General features: G+C 41.3%; 1 protein-coding gene across 1 annotated transcript in view; it reads left to right on the plus strand.

The window, feature by feature from the left end:
* LOC102383327 (vacuolar protein sorting-associated protein 13B-like) overlaps positions 1 to 21,234 on the plus strand; it is a gene marked incomplete at its 3' end in the record, with an annotated part of 448,314 nt that overhangs the window by 364,340 nt on the left and 62,740 nt on the right. Inside the window, exons 13-16 of the mRNA XM_025193225.1 lie at positions 7,756 to 7,927; positions 10,846 to 10,960; positions 12,458 to 12,524; positions 16,352 to 16,757. Coding sequence (XP_025049010.1) covers positions 7,756 to 7,927; positions 10,846 to 10,960; positions 12,458 to 12,524; positions 16,352 to 16,757 — 760 coding nt within the window. The remainder of the gene's footprint in view (positions 1 to 7,755; positions 7,928 to 10,845; positions 10,961 to 12,457; positions 12,525 to 16,351; positions 16,758 to 21,234) is intronic.

Consider the following 21,234-nt stretch of genomic DNA (forward strand, 5'->3'; position numbering starts at 1 on the left):
CCCCCCCCCCAGCCCGCAGCAACTCACCAAAAGTCCATATGGGGCTTTGGGTGGGTGGGAAGCAGTGTTTGGGAGCAAGACACACATGATCTGCTCCCTGCACACCGGTGTCCTATGAGAGAGATGGGGGTGTTTGAGTGTGTGTGGAGGGGATGGGTACGTGTGCACATGTGTGGAGGGGCCAGCCAGGGATGGGGGGGAAGGCAGGGGCAGGTGTGCAGCAGAGCTTGTCTGGTCTGCAGCTGCCCCCTGCGGCACTCCACATGAGGCTGAGCTCCGCCTGAGGCAGCCAGTGCCATGCTCCTGCCCACAGCCTCTGGCCCCAGCCCGGGCCCTTGTCAGCACATGGTTTCTGGCAGGGCTATTCCCGGTGTGGCTGCAGCCAGCTGGGTGCTGCTCTGCTCCCCTTGCCTGAAGTGGGAGCCATCAGGCTGAAGCTTCCCCCTGCCCACCCACCCAAAGTGGTGCAGCAGGAGCAGGAGGAGGAGCCACCATTAGTGGTGAGGGGAGCAGAGCAGCACCCAGCTGACTGCAGCCACACTGGGAACAACCCAACCGGAAGTTGCACACTGACTGAGGCCTGGGCCAACAGGGCTGTTCTGATCCCCTTGCCTCCAGCTGTGGCTCCTGCCCCCGCTGTACCACTCTGGCTCCAGCTCCCAGCTTTCTTATACTTGCTCTGCCCAACTGGTGCGATCAGCAGCAACATGCAGGCAGGTGGAGTGAGTGAAAGGTGACTGGGAGCTGGAGCCAGAGCCCCACATACTGAGGCAGGAGCCACCCAGGCAAAGTTTCCCCCCGCCTGCTTTCTCCTCCCATCTCTGGCTGAAGAGCACACCTTTGAGGCAACTTTGTGGCTCTCTAGCCAGGGGGCTGGAAAGCCTGTGCACCCCCACAGTGCTACATTTTTAGCACTACAGATGAATGCCTGTCCATAGCTTTGGTCTGTATCTTTTATCCTTACCACCTTTCACAAACCTGCTACTCAGGTGGAATGATTACACACATTTCTTGCTCCATCCATGTGTCCCCTGCATTGGTTTATGTTGATTTAAATGTCATTTTGTAAATGCTAAAAATTTTAGAGCTCTATAATAATTCTTGGTATTCCCATCATTCAAGAAATACTGCAAGAACATTCTCAGCTTACTTACATAGCTGTTAATATGTCAAGTCACTGTCTCCAGACAATTGCAGGGGTAGGTAAGAACCAGTTAAGAGAATGTCCAAGAAGGTGTTAGGGAACTTTGAAATCAGAGGAGCACCATGTGTTGAGGTCCCATAGGCTTCACAGCTAATACACCTGTAACTTCAAAGTGGAAAGTAAGAAAGGTAATTGTAATGGGGTGGCGTCCTAGGGGTCCCCGTGCTCTCCCCGACACCCCCTTTTATCATGCCAAGTTAGCCACAAGGACACCCTCAATTCTCGCCCGCCATGTCTTTGCTGTTAAACGTATAATGGGGAGGCTGCCTTTCTAACCTCTTGGACACAGTTTTCCTGCCTTACACAAGCCCCGTTCTGTAATGGGTGTTTCAGTGCACCCTAGCCTTATGGGCTATGCGTGGCTCCAACCACCCCTGTACCATGCCCCAAGCCTCGCAGATGTAACGAATGTTGTTCGATCTCACCCGATGTCTCACTGGAACTCGGGCTTTCTGCAGCCCTGTCGCGTTCTGTGCCCCACTGGCGCCCGGGGTCTTCATAGCCTTGTCGCTCCCTGTACCTCACTGGCACCTGAGCTTTCTACAGCCTTGTCTCGCTCTGCGCCTCACTGGCACTTGGGCTCTCCACGGCCCTGTCTCTCTCTGCCCCCTCTCTGGGGCTTCTCAAATCACTGCCGCCTCTTGGGGGCTGGGGTCCCTATGCTACCGTGAGCCCCCTATGAGGCCTCCTCCAACCCCTAATAGCCTCACCCAAACCTCCGGGCAAAACAACAAACAAAACACAAGCACCTGGGCTATAACATAGACTCTAACCGCCTGGCCATAATGTTATTCCAGCCACCCCAGGGGTGCTCCATTCTTCCTCGATCTTGGGGTTGTACCTGCAGTCAGACCTCTCCCTTCTGCTTACTCTGGGAGAGCTCCTTCTCCTTCTCCCTCGGTGGCTGGCAGGGAACTGCCCCCTTGACCTCAAGCCTGGGATTTATATAGGAGTCAGGCCCTGCCCCTTCCAGCCAGCGGGCCAGGTGCAGGTGCGGCCACTTCCCTCATTAAGCGGTTGTCCCAGCAACCTGCACCTGGGTTCCTTCCTCATCTTGCAAAGTAGCAGGCACCTTAGTGCCCTGCTGCATTAACTAAAAGACTAGACACCAAAATGCTTATCTCACTTTTCCAGTATCCTTTGCCTGTCTATAAATATAACATGCATAGAAAAGTACCTCATTTGTTAACAGTAGTTCTTTCCAGAAGCCTTGTCACCCCAACCAATCTTAATCTACATTAAAAATACAATCTTGATTATGGCCTTAGACTTGTCAGGTGCTTGGCTATGTCCAGCCATCTCAATCCCGTATTGCTTAGTCCCAAACACAGTTATGCCCCTCTTTTCCCAGTTTCCAGGTTAACTGCATCCTATATGCCTTTATAGCTCCTTTAGGTCTCAGGCCTCTAGCTGTCAACTTTCTGAAGGCATATTCATGGTTAAGTAATTTTAAGAGTTTCCCAGGGGGAAAGCCCATAGTCCAGATGTATGCAGTCTATTATAATCTCCCTGCTATAGGTAGGCCATATTGCTTGTATTCCCGCACATTTTTCTCATGTTTTTCAGACTCACTTGGTCAGTCTTTGAAATCTTGCCCATTGGCAAGTTCTACAGTAAAACTGTTTATTGGAAAAACATTATCCATTGGAAGATTGACACTTAGGTAATTTAACAAAATTTAACTCTGGTTGAAGTTCTTGTTTACTATCATTGGGTGTGTGCACACATACTAAGGCAACTTACAATAAGGCAACTTAACTAAGTTGACTCAAGCCATGTTGGAGTGTATACATGTACAGGTCCTTGACATGGTAGCAGTCATCTTGTGAGCTAAGGCAACTTAACTAATGCAACTCAAGATAATACACTTTGCAGGTGTGGCAGAAATGCCACCGTCTATGTCTCTCTCCAGAAATCTGTCCCGGTCAGCTTGGGACACTGGGGTCGAATTCCTAAGGGAGGGGGGATTTTCCTCCCTGCCTACGTGACAAAAGCCTGGTGCCTAGGGTGTGGCCCCTCTGGTCACCTGAGTGGGGGGAGGGAAAAGGCCCTGCTCATCTGCCCAGGTAACCAGTGATGCTTTTTAAATTGGTTGGAAGTGTGGCAGAAATGCCACCATCTGTGTCTCTCTCCAGAAATCTGTACCGGTCAGCTGGGGACACTGGGGTCGAATTCCTAAGGGAGGGGGGATTGGGCTGAGTACCCATAGGACTGTTAGGCCTGTGTTTCCCTGAGGACACAGGACCCAGACAGTCCCTTCTCAGGGTGGTGGCAGCACACGTTACCCCCGGACTCTGCAGTGGGGCTCGAAAGGGGGCCTGCCAGGGCTTAGGCGCCCCTGGAGAGAGACGTGGAGTCCAGAAGGTGGACGGCCGTAGTGAGGTGGGAGGCTCAACGCAGGAGCTCCCCAAACTGGCCTGCCACAGAAGGTAAAAGCTTTGTTATCTGGCACCCACAGGGAATGGAGGGTGCCAGATAACAAAATATGCCGGTTAACTGAGCAACCCAAACAGACATCTTTGCCTGTTCGGGCCGCCGCTTGTCCTGCTGCATGGCCACCCCTCCCGCGGGCCCCATAGACCCCGAGGGACAGGGAGGGGGGGACCCGTGCAGGCTGCTATGTCCCAGGCTGTAGGGGCCTGGCAGCGTAGGCTGCTTTCCCCAGGCCGTGGGGGCTCCACAAAACCAGAAACGCCATGGTGGGCACTTCTGGTTTCATTTTTCCCTTACAAGCCGGCATGCCAGTTAACAGAGCATGCTGGCTTGTAAGGTGCCGGATAATTCGGCTTTTACTGTATTATCTTGCGCCACGTTTAAATCAACTCTGCTCCACATAGATGTCTACGCTCTGACAGTTAAGTTGAGTTTAAAAAGTTCATTTGGCTTAACTGTCAGAAAGTTAGCACATGTGTATACACGCACTTGGAGTACTCCTTTCTGGGTTGCAGTAAGGTTAAAAAAATAAAACAAAATGTTAATTCTTTGATTATAAATAGATTCATTTTTCAAGTATGCTAAGGGAAGCAGTACATTTTACAGTTTTCCTGCAGGAACAGGGAAACTGTTAAAATTAGACATGCTATGAGCTGGGCCCTTATACATTGTGTACCCATTAAACTCATAATTTAGAGGGCAAATAAAAAAAAAAGGCAGAGCATAGGCACCAAAAGTCCTGTGAAATAAAGATGACCAAAAGTCATTCTGGCCTAGCTTTGTGTCCTTTTCTGCTCTCAGATCTTTGTAGCATTGCTGCCTGGAAAACCACGCTAACATTGGCAGGGCAGCAATTCCTTCAAAAGTTGCCCCTACTACTGCTATTCTTTGGATTTTTATAATGTAGCACATGGAAAAATACCCAGCCTGGATGGCATGTCTTTCAAGTAGTCTCTTAGCACAAACAATCTTAACTTGTAAACATAAGGACCTTGAACTCAGTCTCAGAAGATACCAGTCTCAGTGATCCTCAAAGCAAGGTTCCCCACAGTCACTGTTTTTGTGTTAACATGACTTTCTGTAAATGTTTGTGGGGAAGTACCAAGATAAAAGTCCTCTGTTCAAGGGTCTTAAATCTTGGAGGTTGATCTTGTGGACCACAGTTGTTGACATACTCTTGGATCTGCTACTCTGAACGAGCTTCATGAAAGCTTCTGCTCCCAGCTCTTTACAGCATTGTTGCCTGGTGTACTGAGAAGCCATGGTAGCATTGACAGGGCAGTGATTGCTTCAAGTTATCCCTACTGCCACTGTTTGCTGTTTGAATAATAGGACTATATTCTGCCACATATGAGTGGACACTTTTGCCTTGGCTTAATTTCCACATCAGGAAGCAGTGCCATAGAGAATGCCAACTATATATGCCAAAGAAGTGGAATGTACATTTTGGAATCTACTCTCTTCAGCTCTCTGGGCAGTACAGCCCATACTCTGACATCTCTTTATTCCCATCAGAAAGGTCATGTTTCTCCTTTTGCTGCCCATCTATAGACTGTTTTTCACACACGCACATCCACCCCCTGAATTGCATACTGGACAGCTTGGCTAGGGACAGACATTACACATAATCCAGTTTAAGTGATCAGAAACTGGTTTAAACCTGTAACAGAACAGATGTTCAGTGTACATAAACCAGTTAGAAAATGGCTGAAACCAGTTTGAGATAAACGTGGTTGAATGTAGTATCAGACTTAATTGGTTTGGGTCAAAAGTGGTTTATGCAGTGTCTGTCCCAGACCCCTTGCTGGTTTAAATTAAACCAGACTCCTCCAGCATCCTGGCATGCTGGCTGGCCTCTACCCTTTGCTCCCTGGCTGGAGCTCAGGAGAGACTGCAGGCATCTGCCTGGCTTCCCCCTGCTCCCCTTCCCCTCCCCACTCCCTGTAAGGTCCCCTCTGCCTTACAGACACCTCTCAGCATTAGGTAGCAGACCATATGCTGACTACAGTCTATGCTGTGGCAGATGGAACAAAGACAGAATCCACAGGTAATGTCCCTCTTGTTTTCTTAATGGGGTGATAAACACTGAGTTAGGGGTGATAAACACTGTGTTATCAATTAAGGAAGGAAAGGGAGGACTGCTCTAGCACCTCCTGGCTTCTAGCCTGAGCCACTGCAGGTATGTGCCTGCATTTCTGGGATGTCTGTGCAGTTACAAATTGATTCAGCCTAGCCAGATTAGACTAACGTTGAAAGATTGAATCAATTTAGGCTGAGGCTTTTTGAATGTCTGTCCCTAGCCCTTTAGTCAACAGGGTCTTGGTGATCTGGCAGAAGGTGATCTGGCAATACTGCAAAATGAAACTAAGTGATGGAATGTGGTAGTTTCCACATATGATCTTGGCAAACTCTGTAACATTCCTCTGAAAAAGGAGCAGAGATTTTTCATTTGCTTAATTATAAAAGTTCAAAAATGGGCTGTTTCCAAGATGTTGTTAGAATATATGTTTGTGGAATTTAGGAGTCGGTACAATGTAACTGAGGCAGAAGAATCCAGAGAAGTGTGATGAGAGCAGAGGGGAATTACAAAAGGGGAAGAATGTTTTTAATATATTTTTCACTGAAAACATTATTTGATATAGTCTAAAAACAAAACAAACAAACAAAAAAAACCCTGTAAAAAAATTCACTTTCCCTTTTGGCGAGGTATTGATCAAAATATGGGACTCATGTACACACCACTATTTTTGCCCTTTCGTGCACTTCGACTGCATGTCTGTTTGCATGAGCAGGATTTTCCGATGCTTTAAAAGTCTTTCTTGTGCATTAAACTAAAATTCCTTGGATGTAGTTTAGTTTGGCTTACTGGAAATTAAAGTGTTGCATACGTGGATCCATTGTGTGTAAACACAAAGGCACTCAAAAACGTAATGAGCCTCTTTGTCCAGCAGATGACATTGTGACTTTTTAGTAGTTCACCCCTTCGAATTGCTTTCGCTTTCAAATTGCTTCCACTTTTGTTGTTGTTGTGTAGCTTTTGCTTTTTCTTTTTTTCTATTTTGCCAGCTCCCTGCTTCCAAAGCTGCATGGCAGGGCATGGGCACAGAGTGGGTAGAGGACCCTGGGCCAGGGCGAGGGTGGGGGGCAGTGCTGGACCATCCTGCTGTCCTGTGGAACCAGTGGGGACACGGCTTAATTCGTTTGAAAACCTAGTGTCTGTAAACACAGATGCAGTGCTCCAAGGCTTAATTCATATGAAAATATAGTGCATGTAAACACAGATGCGACCCTCCAAAATAAATGTTTAACTTTTATAAACTTTATAAACCTATTTAATTTCAGGAGGATTAAAACCTGTGGTGTGTACAAGCACCCATGGAGACTAAATCTGAAGGCTACATTTTGAGGTGCTTGTTATAAACAATACAGGCAGTCCTCGACTTGCAACGTTTTGAGTTACAACGTTTCACACTTACAGCGTTTATAAATTGACTCCCTGTTACAACTTTCTGACATCAGTTTTGACTTTACAATGCTTGATCCAGTGTGACACTATGCCAGCAAACAAGTTCACTGTGTCACCCATCTCCCTAGAGAACATCTGTCCAAACTTCCTTGGACACTTTCTTTAAGAAAGTAGACAAGACTCCAGGAGAACCTGGAGCCAAGACTCCTGAGAAGACTCCAGCCAAGAGCCCTTCAAAAAGTCTAACCAAGAGCCCTTCAAAAAGTCCAACAAAGTCACTTCAAAGAAGTTCTTTCAAATCAATATGATTGCTATTTATAATATAAATACATTAATGTAGCTACATTACTCAACTATAATTGATGAAGTACAAAATTCTGGGGTATTTTTGGTGAAAATAGGGTATTGGACCTTGGTTCAGGAACCAGTCCCCCATTTATAACATTGTTTCTTATGAGAAAATTGGTTCCGAGTTGCAACATTTCAACGTAAGACATGGTTTTCAGGAACCAGTTATCGTAAGTCTGAGGACTGCCTGTATAAGTAAATGATCTAGGTTTTTTGATCACTGGATCATGTGTGTTACTTCTTAAACTGTTATACAATATGATTTTTCGTTGAATATTCACAGTCAATATTCATGCTATTTTAGGGTGATTCGGTACCAGGTGGAGATGACTCTCCATTCTCAGACTCGGTTACCTTGGAGCAAACAACAAGTAACATTGGAATATCAAGTGGACGTGTAAGCCTATGGATGCAGTGGATGTTGCCAAAAATTACTATAAAATTGTTTGCACCAGATCCTAGAAACACAGGCACAGGTATTATGCACAGAAGTAGTTATATGACATTTTTAAAATTCTTTTAAGATTAAATTACTTTATCTTTAAGCAGGCGGTCATGAATCATATACACAGTAATTTTAAAAAAATCATGGACTTAGTCAATTTTCTAGTATGTTCCAACAGGCTGTCATACCTGAGATGAAAATTTACCAGGATCCTTAAGAGTTTTCCTTCATAAGGAATAGGGACTATAGCAAGTTTGAAACAACATTTAATTAGTAATTTTAAATGATATAGGACTGTAGTTGTACAGCAGCAACATGGAGCTTTCAATAACGTTTTTTGTGATGACATGCAAGTCCCTTTTAAGCAATTTAAACAGCTTTGGATTTTTGTTGACACTTCTGAAATATTCATAATTGTGTTAATGTCATGAATTTAAGTCAATCACTGTAATATCCTTTTAAATGTAATGTTTATGTTTAATATTGGAAGTAGAAATATGATTTAATGGTAAGTAGTAGATAATCCATTACTCATCTTTTCTTTCTTTGAGAAACTCTAGGTTGATTATTATCATCAATTATATTATTTATAAAAGAGTTATATTACACACTTTATACATCACTTACTAATCTGTGAGTTTGAATAATAATTGTCTTAGGATATGCGATTCAGATTCTTTTTAATGAATTCTACTTGTACTTAACTTGACAACAAAAACTTAATGCAAGGAAATGATTCTTAAAATTCAGTAGACTTCGTGAAAAGGATGATAAATGACTTTGACCTTGTAAAGCACTTTGAAGATATAAAAGAAGTCTAGATAGATAGATATTATTTTTAAAAGTCCTGTAATTATTTTTTCTAAGAAAAAAGGTTCTGCTGAGGAGAAAAAGTCCTGTTGTTTCAGTGCAGCAGTTTAAAAGCACGCACATTTTTCTAAATGTAGCTAATAGCTATACATTCTACATAACATACTGAATTCTGGAATTTCCCTTTGCTTAATGATGCAACCTTTCCCAAGAGGAGATTACAGTAATCCACCAGTTTCAGTTTCCCAACACTGCTATACCATTATTAATACAGCTTTTATGTTTTATGTTTTGATTTTAAGAGTCAGACACAATTATCGGTCTGTTCTCTGTACATATTCATGTCCCCAAAGTCTATGTAGACAACAGGAGAAAGTGTTGATGTTGTATTTATTAACAAAATTTAAAACTTCTCTACTGGATTGTACTCTCTGTTCTTCATAAGGATATTGTTTGGGATAGAGATAGGATGTCTGTTTTGACATTTCAAAGGAACAGTGTTTTGTTTCATCGTTTCTTTTTGTTTCGAAGCACTGTCCCATTTTGTTTTGTCGAAACCGTTTTGCTGTTTCAACTTGTTTCAACGTTTCACCCACAGGCTATAATGGGGAATCATGAAAATGCCTAAAATGTTGTCATCTCTTCCCTGATTTGGATACAAATTGCAGGGATGGTAGCCCCTTCTGAGGGCATGAAGCCTGAAGGAGATGGGTGCACAGGTTTCTCGGAAACTGCACCTCAAAGTCTTGAAAGGAAAACTTGCCAGCAGCGGCAGCCTCCCATTGTCTGGCATGCAGATCCAGGGGTCCGCACCTCCGGGAGGGCTGCGGGGCTGTGCCGGACTGCTCCCGGGGGTGCAGGCCCCTGGATCTCTGCCGAATGACAGGAGGCTGCAACAAAATTTCACACAGCCCTAGTGCTTACCTCCTTGAAGAGGGGCCTAGCAGTGGTGGATATGGGGAATCATCCAGGCAGGGACAAGCCTAAGCCTGCCTTTATCTGCTTATCTCCTAACACCTCACTTATCTCCTCACACCTCCGACACTCTTCAGAAAATCTGGTGGCACCCAAGGCTGCCCCCCACTGTGGTTGAGAATCACTGGCTTGATACTTTTGATAGTTTTTAATTACATGATCATGTACTATTTTTTTTCCCACAAAACTGTTGTATCAGACACCTGTCATGACAACTATTAACAAGTTTAAGTAGAGCAGCAGTATTACAACTAAAGAAGACATGTTACAGTAAGAGAGCTCTTTATACTATTTGAGAGCTTACTGTATCTGTTTAAACAATTGTGGATGGTGTGACAGGAGACATTATCCAGGTTTTGGTTGGTGGAACTAGCCGTTGACATTTTAAAAGCTCTTTGACAGCTGCTTAAAATCCAGTCTATCTAGAATGCATCTAATCTGTGCAGAATTTTACCATATTTTCTTACATACACTGTGCCCCTGAATAAGCTACACCTCTTGTCTTTTAAAGGTAGAAACGAAGAAAAAAGTTATTTCCTTCAAAATACTGGTATTTTATTTTCCCAGAGAAAACACAGGCAACTGCATTTGGGTAGGGTGAACAAAACATTGTAGCTTCCCTGTCAACCCCCTGGCTGCAGGATGCAGTAGGTGCTGCTGGCTGAGCCAAAAATACCCAATCCATTTTCTCTTCCCTTCTCTTCTCAAGCTAAGCTGGGTTGGCAGTCAGCAGCACCTTCCAGCTTGTGCAGCATAAGCCTCTGCTGGGGAAAAGAGAAAGTGTCCATAGCTTAGGGAACCCCCTTTGCAGCATATGCTGCATTACTTCTCTTTCCCCGGCAGATGTTTCATCAGCAGAAGCAGCTGTTACCATATTTCCTTGCTTAAATCTCCCCTCAAATCTCTCTCAGGGTTTTAGCAGAAGTTAGCATTCTGACTTTTCTCAGCAGTTTTTATCTGTAGTGTGACTGAACAAAAATCTACTGTGGAAAACGCCCTGAACCATGCAAGACAGGAATTCAGGATTCAGATTGTAGTGGTCCAGCAACATTTTTGGGCTTAAAAACACAATTTTATTTATAATACAGATTCATAGAAGTTGCAGTTCATGAATATTCACCTGATTTTTTTTTTATTATTTTTTTTTTTTACTGCTTATTCCAGAAATTTGTGTTGTCAGTGAACTAGAAGATCTCAGCGCCTCAGTAGATATGCAGGATGTGTATACCAAAGTCAAATGTAAAATTGAAAGCTTCAACATTGACCACTACAGGAACAGGTATTTAATAAAATTAATATATTAATTCCATTCCAATGCAAGGAAACTTTTTTCCTAACTAAAAATACTATTTAATTCTTCATAGAGAAAATGCATTGTTGAATACAGTAGAATAAGGCTGAGCAAGATTTTTAAAACAGTGAACATAGGTACCACAGTTTCTCAGAATTAGACTTGTTGTCAAAAGGGGATGCTTCAGCCTCAAGAAAGGGGAAAGAAAAAGCATTTTCTGTGTGCGCTACCATTGAAAATTAGTATTTGTCAGACTAAATCTTTAGCCATAGTCCAAATATTTAAAATAAATGCTTCAAATACTGGATCATGGTAACTTTAATTCTAAGAAATGATAAATGTCTAATTTTTTATAACTCCTATTTTGTAAAATTTATTTTAAGGCATCAGGAGAAAATTTCTAACAAAGAAGTATATCTGTGACTGTGGCTGTGGCATAGCAGTGTGGGACAAAGCCATGCCCACACAGTAAACTTACTGTCCTGGGCAGCAGGAACTTCAAAAATACTGTAGTGATACTGAAGGGCTGCCATCAGACTGGAAGCAATGTAGTTACATCCGTCTGGTGCTTCAGGCAGGCTAATTAGCACTGCTGAGGGACAGTGCCAAATAGTCTGTCTGCCCATTGTGCTGCATTTTGAAGATTTGGATGGGGTTTTTTTAACCTTTCCATTCTGGACAGTAGAAAGAAAATTTAGTGAAGCCTCCTAGTCTGCCTTTAGCTGAGATACTGAGAACATTGAGACAGTATAATAAACAAACAACATAGGCAGGGGTGGCCAAACTTCTTCACTCTTAAGTTGCAAATCAAAATCTTGACATAGCCGAGCGCCACAGGGCACAGAAATTTTGACATGCATGTTTCCCAGAGTCAGTGATCTGTACATGATGCCCAAGTTCACAACATCATTTGCTGTTAAATGACTTTCTTCATGAGTTGTATTTAAACTGCCTGGGAAACGCATGCGACTCTTGGGCTGCAGTTTGTCCATCCCTGTCTTAGGATATTTATGAAAAGTAGAGCCTTGAGTCTGAGTTTTCTTTCTTTCATCTGAATTAGAACTATTTGGTTTGCACATATTGTAACAATTACTAATCAGACCTTATGTTTTATATCTAGAAACTTCTGTTTTGGTCCAGTCATGATGTTTTGAGATATGTTTGAGTACACCAGTCGCCTTTCAGCTATTAAAAAGCAAGGGATTTTTCTAGGGATTGTGTGCAAGTCTTGAGGGGAGGTCATTTGCTATGAATAGTCTAAAGTTCCACATTTTCCATGGCAAATTCTTCCATCCTAGCAGTATTCTTTGCTGCTAAATTTTATCAAAATATTAAACTATTCCACTCAGAATAATTGTGTTATTGTTTGCACTGTCAAATCCAGTTTACAATTCACAATCATTACAAAGTATGGTTTTACATGGCAAATTCTCTGGATTCAGACCAAAAGCAGAGAACAGATAAGTTGAACATTCTGTCTTCCAGGCCAGGGGAAGGCTGGCAGTCAGGACATTTTGAAGGAATATTTCTACATTGCAAAGAAAAGCTTGTGGTGAGATTTCTTTAGTAAAATAAGATGCTTAACAAAATAACTCTGCCTTAAAAATTAAACCATGTAATTTTCTTTGTTCTTGGGCACGTTAGGAAAGATGATTACAAGAATTATAGTTCAAAGCAACATTTTACCCCTTTATAACCAACTATATTTTTGTGAACAGGTACTAGAAATTTGAAAAGTATTTCAATACACTTGCCCTGCCTTGAGTTTCTTGGTTCTTGTAATCATCATTCTTCATTCTAATCAAGCTTTTTGCTGAAATCACCTGATACATCTATTTTGTGTCTGCAGAATTCTTTTAGACTTTAATTCCATGTATCTCCCTATCTCTCGCTAGATTTTTCTTTCCCTTAAAATTTTCAAATTTAATTTAATTTTCTCACATGATTTTCTTTTGGATTCCTTGAATTTGGGAATGGCAGATGAAGGTACACCATAGGCTACATCTCATAGTTTCATAGAGCTAAACAGGTTTCAGCGCAATTTATGATTCTAATTTATTAATTTTTTTTGCTCATAGTGTTTTATTTTTGGCTTTTTTCTCTTCCTGCTTCCCTGCCTCCCACCCCAACGCCCTGTTCATCACCTCAAGCCTCGGGGAAGACTGTTGGTCTCTGGGGCAATATGGAGGTGTATTCCTTTCCTGTACTGACAAGCTGAACAGACGTACCTTGCTGGTTCGACCCGTCAGCAAGCAGGACCCTTTCAGTAATTTCTCTGGCTTCTTTCCTTCTGTAAGAAATCATTTTGAAAACATATAATACAGAACTTCCACTAACGAACAGTAGGGCAGAAAAATTGTCATAATTGAAATAAACTTCATTCTTTTCGGTTGGAGTTGTTGTAGCCATGATGGTCCAGCACTTACATGAGAGAGATCTTTTTTAATTCTATCAGCTATTGCAGTGGTTCCCAACCTTTTTAGACAGTGGACCGGAAGTGACCACAGACTAGCAAAATACAAACGAAGTGTGGACTGACAGTATAAAAATAGTGTTGGCTGTGGGTCCATAGTATACGGTCACTTCTGGACTTCCAGTCTGGCAGCCAACCCTCCTGCAGACTGGCAGCCAACCCTTCATGGTCTGGTACCAGGCCGCAGCCCGGAGGTTGGGAACCTCTGTTCTATTGGGCGAATTGAATATTTGGGAGAGATATTAGACAGGTTTTTGGGCACAAAATATCCTTCATCCAATAAAAGATATTACAAAAAACTCCTTGCTTCCCCCTTTTTTGTCATTTATACTTTCTCTGCACTGAATATTTCTGTTACATTATCTGTTTTACTTCCCCCTTTCCCTTTAGTAAGAATTGTCAAATTTCTGCCTGAGCTTGGGAAGGAAAGTCCTTTGGCTTCCTCTGAAATGTATGCTAGTATCACTTGGCAAAGTAGCAAAGCTAATATGCTTCCTTTAGACTGCCTATGTCCTGATCTCACAAAACAGTTAAGCAGGTGAGAAGTTCTTTTGAAATCAGAGCTTTCTCGCTTTATAGAAAAACATGTGTGGAACTGATTGCAGGATATGGACCCAAATATGTGAGCAAAACAAATATTTAACATTGCACTTTGTGAATGGTGCCTCAAGTGAATAGGTCAGCACATTTACTTTATGCCTAAATCCCATTTTGATATTACATATTATTTGTAATTCAATTATTCATATAAAGTGATTACAATGAACATCTCATTTTTAGCATCATTTGAACATTACAATATGTTCAACCAGCAAGGAGTATAAATTTTGCTTCCCTTTAATGACCCCCTTTTTATTGGATCAGACTAAATCATAAATAGGTGAGAATATAGGTCTGGATATAATTCCAGAGAGCATGAAAAGGTCCAAAGTGTTTTAAGCTGTGGAAGGAAGGAGAAGGGCTATCATTAGGCCAGTTATTCCCTGTTTACTTCTAAATAAAAGTGACCTGATTTCTAAAATGCCATGCAAGCATTCACAGAAAGAAATAATTTTTAAAAATATATTCATTCAGGTACAAATTTGCCACCAGTTCCATTCAAAATCATGAGAGTTGAGAAACCTAAGTACATTAAAATATTGGGCATTTTATCTTGCAGCAGTGCGCAATGACATAGAATCTTTTCAGGTTAGTGGAAGTTCTGTTCCATTCTGATTTTTTTTATATCATAAATATGTCAATGTGATACATTCTCTTATTTGTTTTAGTTGGTTTAATTTTTCTAATAAGAATGATATCTAACTTACTAATTTGTTTTAAATCATTTTATCATATGTTCTTTCAACTTTTCAGCACTTAAAATATTCATCACATTTATGTAAGGAGGCCTAGTACCTGCATTTATAAAAAATAAAATAAAGTAACATTTGGAAATAAATCTTAAAACGTTGAAAGAAGCATCTGTTTGCAAACTGCAGTTGCCATACTTGTGCTTGAGTAATTAAAGACAATATGAATACAGTGGTGTAGGTTTCTGTCAAAATAAATGTGTGTTTTCTTTCAATTGCTTTCCTAAATTAATTAAGAACATTACATTTATTCTACTAGTTTATTTTAAAATTCTCAATTTTTACTATAACTCATCCAAAGTCAATTTTCAATCAGAATCTAATGTTTTAATTAAATACCAAAAGAGATTTTCAGGGATAAGGACAGACATTCAAAGAGCCTGAGCCTTAATTGATTCAATCTTTGCAGGTTAATCTAACCTGGCTAGGCTAAACCAGTTGTAACCGTATAGACATCCCCTCTGGACTGAAAAAATGCAGTCCCATGCCTGCAGTGGCTCAGGCTAGAAGCCAGGGGGTGCTAGATCAGCCCTCCCTTCCCTTCTGTAGTGCTGAGCCCCCCCCAGTCTGAAGTTTAATGGAATAAATTTGGAAAGTATTTTTACGTTCATACATTAATTGTTTTAGTGCCTAGTATATGGAAATTCTCCTTTAACTACTCCGAGATGGTGGAGTCAAAAACAAGTCAATCCTTCAGGGAATAGTGTTCATTATAAATGTGTTGCAGGACAGACCTAACATACACATGTATTTCACAACTCCAAATAGCTCTGATCCAGAGCACTAGTTGGACCTGCAAAAAGAATAATGAAAAATGATAATAAGAGCTCTCTAAAATAAAAAGCATGTTAAAAAAGATAATTCTAAGTTTGAAGATACAGACAAATGTACATTTGGAATGGTTTCAAAAGGGGATGGGGAGCTATTGCTACAGACCACACAGCAGCTGTTATGTTGAAACAGTTACATGTGTACAAGCTGGGAGCAATACATATGTAGCAAAACTGCTGCAACTGTAACTCTGGATAAAACAGTGTTAAAGTTGGAGCTATTTTACTACATTTGTATAGCTCCCTGCCTGTCCATGCATAATTTTTACAACAGAACAGCTGCTGTGTGGTCTGGAGCAATAGCTCCCCCTCCCCTTTTGAAACCTCATCAAATGTATGTTTTTCCATACTCTGTGAGTGAAAAAAATGTTTGTTTGGTAAATTGACTTTCCCAATATAAGGATTATTTTGGATAGCAGGATCTGAGAAATATTTACTTTACCAGACTCTATTTTAAATGAATTATTCAATGCATTGATGAACAGTCAAAAGGAAAGTTAGGTTACATTGGACTTGCTGCTCTAGCACACAGCAGCTGTGGGGATAGTGCTATGCAAATGTATAGTCCATTCTGTGAGGTAGATGTTCCTTCTAAAGAACCCTTTGATGTTTGGAAAGAGATAGTTTAACAGTTTTAGGTTTTAATTCCATCACAACTGGTCTCTTTACAAGATGTTTAAAATCTCTTTGAAGCAGTTTCATTTTTGTTTTCTTTTTCTTGGAACAGACAACGTCAAAACTTTTAGATGGCTCACATCAACAACATGGATTCCTCTCTCTCACTTATACAAAGGCTGTGACAAAAAATGTCCGGCACAAGTTGATATCAAGAAATGAACGAAGAACTTTTCATAAGTTATCGGAAGGTCTGTCTGATGGTTCTCCTCATTTTCTTCATGAGATCCTTCTTTCTGCTCAGGCATTTGATGTTGTCCTCTGTTTCCCTTTGCTCAATGCAATTGCAAATATATTTCAAGCAAGGCTACCAAGAAGTCAAAAGGAGAAAAGAAAATCACCTGGCCAGCCTATGAGAAGTCACACTTTAACATCTCGCAACTTACCTTTGATTTATATCAACACAGGTGTAATCAGAGTCTTCTTTCCCAAAACTGAGGAAATACAACACACAGGAGGTACTGTACTCTCTATTAGAATGTATTTATGATATGAAACTTTTATCTCCTTCAGCTTCTTTTCTGAAGGTCATCTTTGCTGTAGATATTTTCTTTCTAGGTAAACCCAAAGCTCATAAACAGTTTTTCCTTGTTCCAGACAAGAGATCTAGTCTCTGACTGAAACAAAAACAAATCTACCTTTATTTAGTTCAGTGCTCCTTGAGATACAGATATATTTAAGAAAGCCCCTGGGGCTTTCATACAGTAATACACAGACAGACACGTTATTATTATTCATACTAGATCTCTAAGAGTCTCAGAAAAGGTTATTTTAGAAATCCCCTTTATCTCCACTTTCGCCTGTTCTAATAAAAAGTGTTTAGGCATGGGATTGCCTAAGATGTTCTCAAGAATTGTATTCAAATAACTTAAGCCCTGATTCTTATGTGGTGGACATTTGGGCTAGTACTTGGCCATAGTGAATCCAGCAGTCTCCGTGCTGGTAGAGGAGTCCACCCAAATGGATCCATCTATTTGAAAGGGACATTAGATTCTATGGTAATGCATGCTATAGAAAGCTGAATGTTTTGAAAGATGGGATGGATAAAAATTATTGTGCTCAGTTTAACTTTTGCCTTCTGTCTGGGTACTAAGGGGATTAATACACACCAAAAAATGCTGTTCAGCCTTCATTATATACATCTTGAGAAACACTGAATAAGTTTGCATTCAGGATATTTTCAGGGTACTGTACTTACCCAACTCTAAGATGACCTTGAATTTAAGATGACTGCCCAGTAATTAAATTCTATACATGGAAAATTATATATTTTTTATAATTTTCCATGCACAGAATCTAATTATTGGAGGGTTGTCTTAAACTCATCTCCTTACCCCCAGCAGTGGCAAGGGGCCAGACAGTTGGTCCTTGCCTCTCCTACCTGCCTCTCCATATCTACATCCTTGCCATCTGACCCCCACTGCCATTGGCCCTCCATTCATGTGCCTGCCCCCACCCCTTACCCCCATGCCTATACCCCTGCTGACTGTCCTGTCTCCAACTTGCCCCCACCATGTGCCCCCTTTGCTTCCTGGACTGTCATTTCTCCTGTGCCTGCCTCCTCCCCCACCCCTACTCCTTACACCACTTGCCTTCTGAGTGGCTCTGGTTCTGGCTTTGGGCAGTCAGCAGCAGCCCTGGCCACACCCCAGACTGGCCAGGGAGAAGCAGTGGCAGTAGATCTGGGCTCAAGGAGCCAGAGCTAGAGGGTAAGAAGTGGGAGAATGTAGAGGGGGTGGGGGTAAGGCAAGAGGTCAAGGGTCCAGGTGGCACAGTCTCCCTTGCACTTCCCTGCATGTCTAACACTGTGGGGTCTCCCCTGTGTATCATCCACCCTTGTGAGCTGCCCCGTGCTCCCATAAAACTAGCTATTGTGGTTTGGGGCACACAGTGGCTTAGCTCCAGCTTCAGCCTGGCAGTGGTGCTGCTGCTGTTGCTGGAACTGGGGCCAAAGCCAGAACTGAGCTGCCACCTGCTCCAGGCCAGTACTTGAATCCAGCTTTAGATAAGGCTGTTTGCCCTATGTTGCTTAGGGAAAAATATCTCCTCTTAGATTTGAGTATATATGGTATTTAACTCATTGAGGATACTGTAAGTTACTCTGGCTACCAACAGATGTTGCATGTGTCCAGGATAGCTTGTGCCTTTTTTGTCTTATAACAGTAAAGCTGAAGGATTGGTATGTACACCCATCGACCTTCCGATCAAGTTTAGTGAGTGGATGAATGCCCTGCTACTTTTCTGCCTTTGATTCAGAGATGCAGTCCTGGGGCAACCATTCAGACATGTTTCCTGATGTCTTGGGACAAACTGTTAGCACTTCTTATCATGCAGACCTTTTTAGGTTTTATCCTGGGACAATAGACGTGTATGTCTGAACTATTGCATGGATCTTGGGAGAAAATAGTTTCTCTCTGGACAAATGTGAAGTCTGTGTGTAGTCTTTCTCAGACAACTGTGGGTTAGGTAACTGAGCTATAGATAATCAGGGTTTGAATTTTTCCTGTGTATTTTTTTTTTTATCTGTAAACAATTCTTAAACAAAATATGTTTTCCCTCAGCTAGAGAAAATGAATTATTCCCACTGTCAACAATTATACTACTGAAGAATTCTATTACTGGCATAATGATACATTTTACATAAGTCATGTAGGTATGGTTTGTTACCACTGTGTACAATAATATGTAATCTAGTCCTATGAGAATAGAGTTTACATTTTCTCATAACCTAACTACAAGAGGTGCAGACAGAGAGAGTTTAGTAGGATTATTTTTTTGCCAGCATCCTCTACAATTTTCCAACTGGGAATGGTGAAAAGACAGAGAGATAAAATTAGACTGGTTTTGTTGGCAAGAAAGAGTTATTGTTCTTCAGGGAAGGGAGTCTGGGGCATGCTGTCAAGGAATGTTTTTAAAGAATATGCTTTTGCAGCATCTGTAGCTATGAATTTCATTAAAATTAAATTTATATTAAAAAAACCAGTCTGCCTGAAAAAAGAGGATAAATAGACTGACCTTATGCTATCCACATTTTTAAGCATCCACAAATAGCTGAATTGTCCTGGTTAAGCATGATTAAAGGTAGTAAAAAGATATACATCTTTTAAAATGGCTGAAAAGAATAAAATTTTACTGACGTTTTATCCCAAAAGATAGGATTTTCTGGAATTTCATCAAAATGAAGGTCTCTGTCACTTCTTTGTTTCTAGCCCTTTCCATACTCAGGTATTTCTGAAAGGTGTCTCTCTTTGTCCTTGTATAACAAAAGCAAAGGCTTGAATATGGCCAGTATTTCTGGTGTTAGTTCCGCTGTTAGAAAAATGCCATATATCAGAGAGACTACCTGGCCCTTAAGACTTAATCCACCATCTGTTATTTAAAGGAGTTGCTTAATACAGGAGAATTATATCTCATCTTGATTACTCTGGGGTTGGGAGAAAGATGATAACCTCAATTTATTTTCCAGTCATAGGTAAGCAGATGTTCTTACCCTCTGCTGCCCAGCAGGACTACCTTTCTCACAAAGAAAAATGTAAAGTTGTGTTCCTATGTGCAGAAAGAGAAAATAAGTAATGATGAATCCAGCCTGTATACATGCAGCCATGGCAAGCTTCTATAAGAAACTGCATGACCATTTGTAAAATAACCAAGTTGACAAGTATTAACTTCTCACTAATTTAAAGTGGGCTACAACTTGTTAATGTTAAATGTTGTGGTAGTACCATAATAACAGTAATTCTTTTTTATAATGGATTGGTGTGTAGTAAACCATCTTAGTGAACAGAGTAGAAGTAAAACTGCAGCTACCTGCAGCTTCTTTTATTGATGTGGTCAGTTTCAAGCATTGGCTAAAAACCTACTATTGCTCAGTGCTGGAATGAGTCACAAGTTAGAAATATAAAAACAAAGTTAGTAAAAAGGGAGAAATAGCAGTCAATGTAAATAAAGAATTAAGTTTAGAAAACTGATGAAGGAAAGTAAAAACAGAGAGGAATCCTTGGTTGGCAGGGCTGAAGACAGTAAGTTGTTTTTAAATATAATCGGAGAATAAAAGAAATTCAAGCAGTGATATTGGTCATCACTAGACAGACATGATAAAATTGTTAATAATGTAAAAAGGCTTAAGTACTTTCTCTATTAAAAAAGATTAAGTACTTGTATCATATGAGAATGACCAAATACTTTTCAATTAACTAGTAACCAATTAACTAGTAACCAACGACAATCTCTATTGTTAGACAATAGAGATAAATGTTTTCAATCAGCACACTCAGATAACTTGCACTCAAGAGGCCTAAAATAATTGGCTAAAGTGATTGTTGGCCAGCTGATGTTTGTATTTAGTAAATCTCATATTACCAAGATCAGGCTGATGGTCACATTTAGGATCAGGAAGGAATTTTACTCCATGGTCAAATTGGTATAGACTGGGGGGTTGCCTTCCTCTGGAGGCAGGGACCTGACCCTCTTCCTTGGATCTCTTGTACATTTAATACCCTCACAGTGGTGGGATGCTGACTGTCCTCATCTCTGTATTACCTGTGGCTGGTTAGAGTGCTTTTGGGCTAATGACAGAAGTTACACATAAACTGGTTATAAGTGATCAAAACCTGATTTAAACCTGTAACAGAATAGACATTCAGTGCATATAAACCAGTTTCAAAATGGCTGAACCCAATTTGAGATAAACCTGGTTGAATGTAGTATCAGACTTAGCTGATCTGGGTCAAACCAGATTATGCAATGTCTGTCCCAGACTCCTTCCTGGTTTAAGTTAAACCAGAGTCCCCCAGCATCCCAGATGCTTTGCAGTCATGGGCTGCACTGGGCTGTCTGCTGGAGCAGAGCTGGGTTGGCCCCATCCCTCTCCTTCCTAGCCAGAACACTGTCACTGCCCTGGCAGTCTGAGGGACTGCAGGGGCTGCCAGGCTTCCC

Source organism: Alligator sinensis, unplaced genomic scaffold (assembly GCF_000455745.1).
Source record: "Alligator sinensis unplaced genomic scaffold, ASM45574v1 scaffold497_2, whole genome shotgun sequence".
In the NCBI taxonomy this organism is placed as follows: Eukaryota; Metazoa; Chordata; order Crocodylia; family Alligatoridae; genus Alligator; species Alligator sinensis.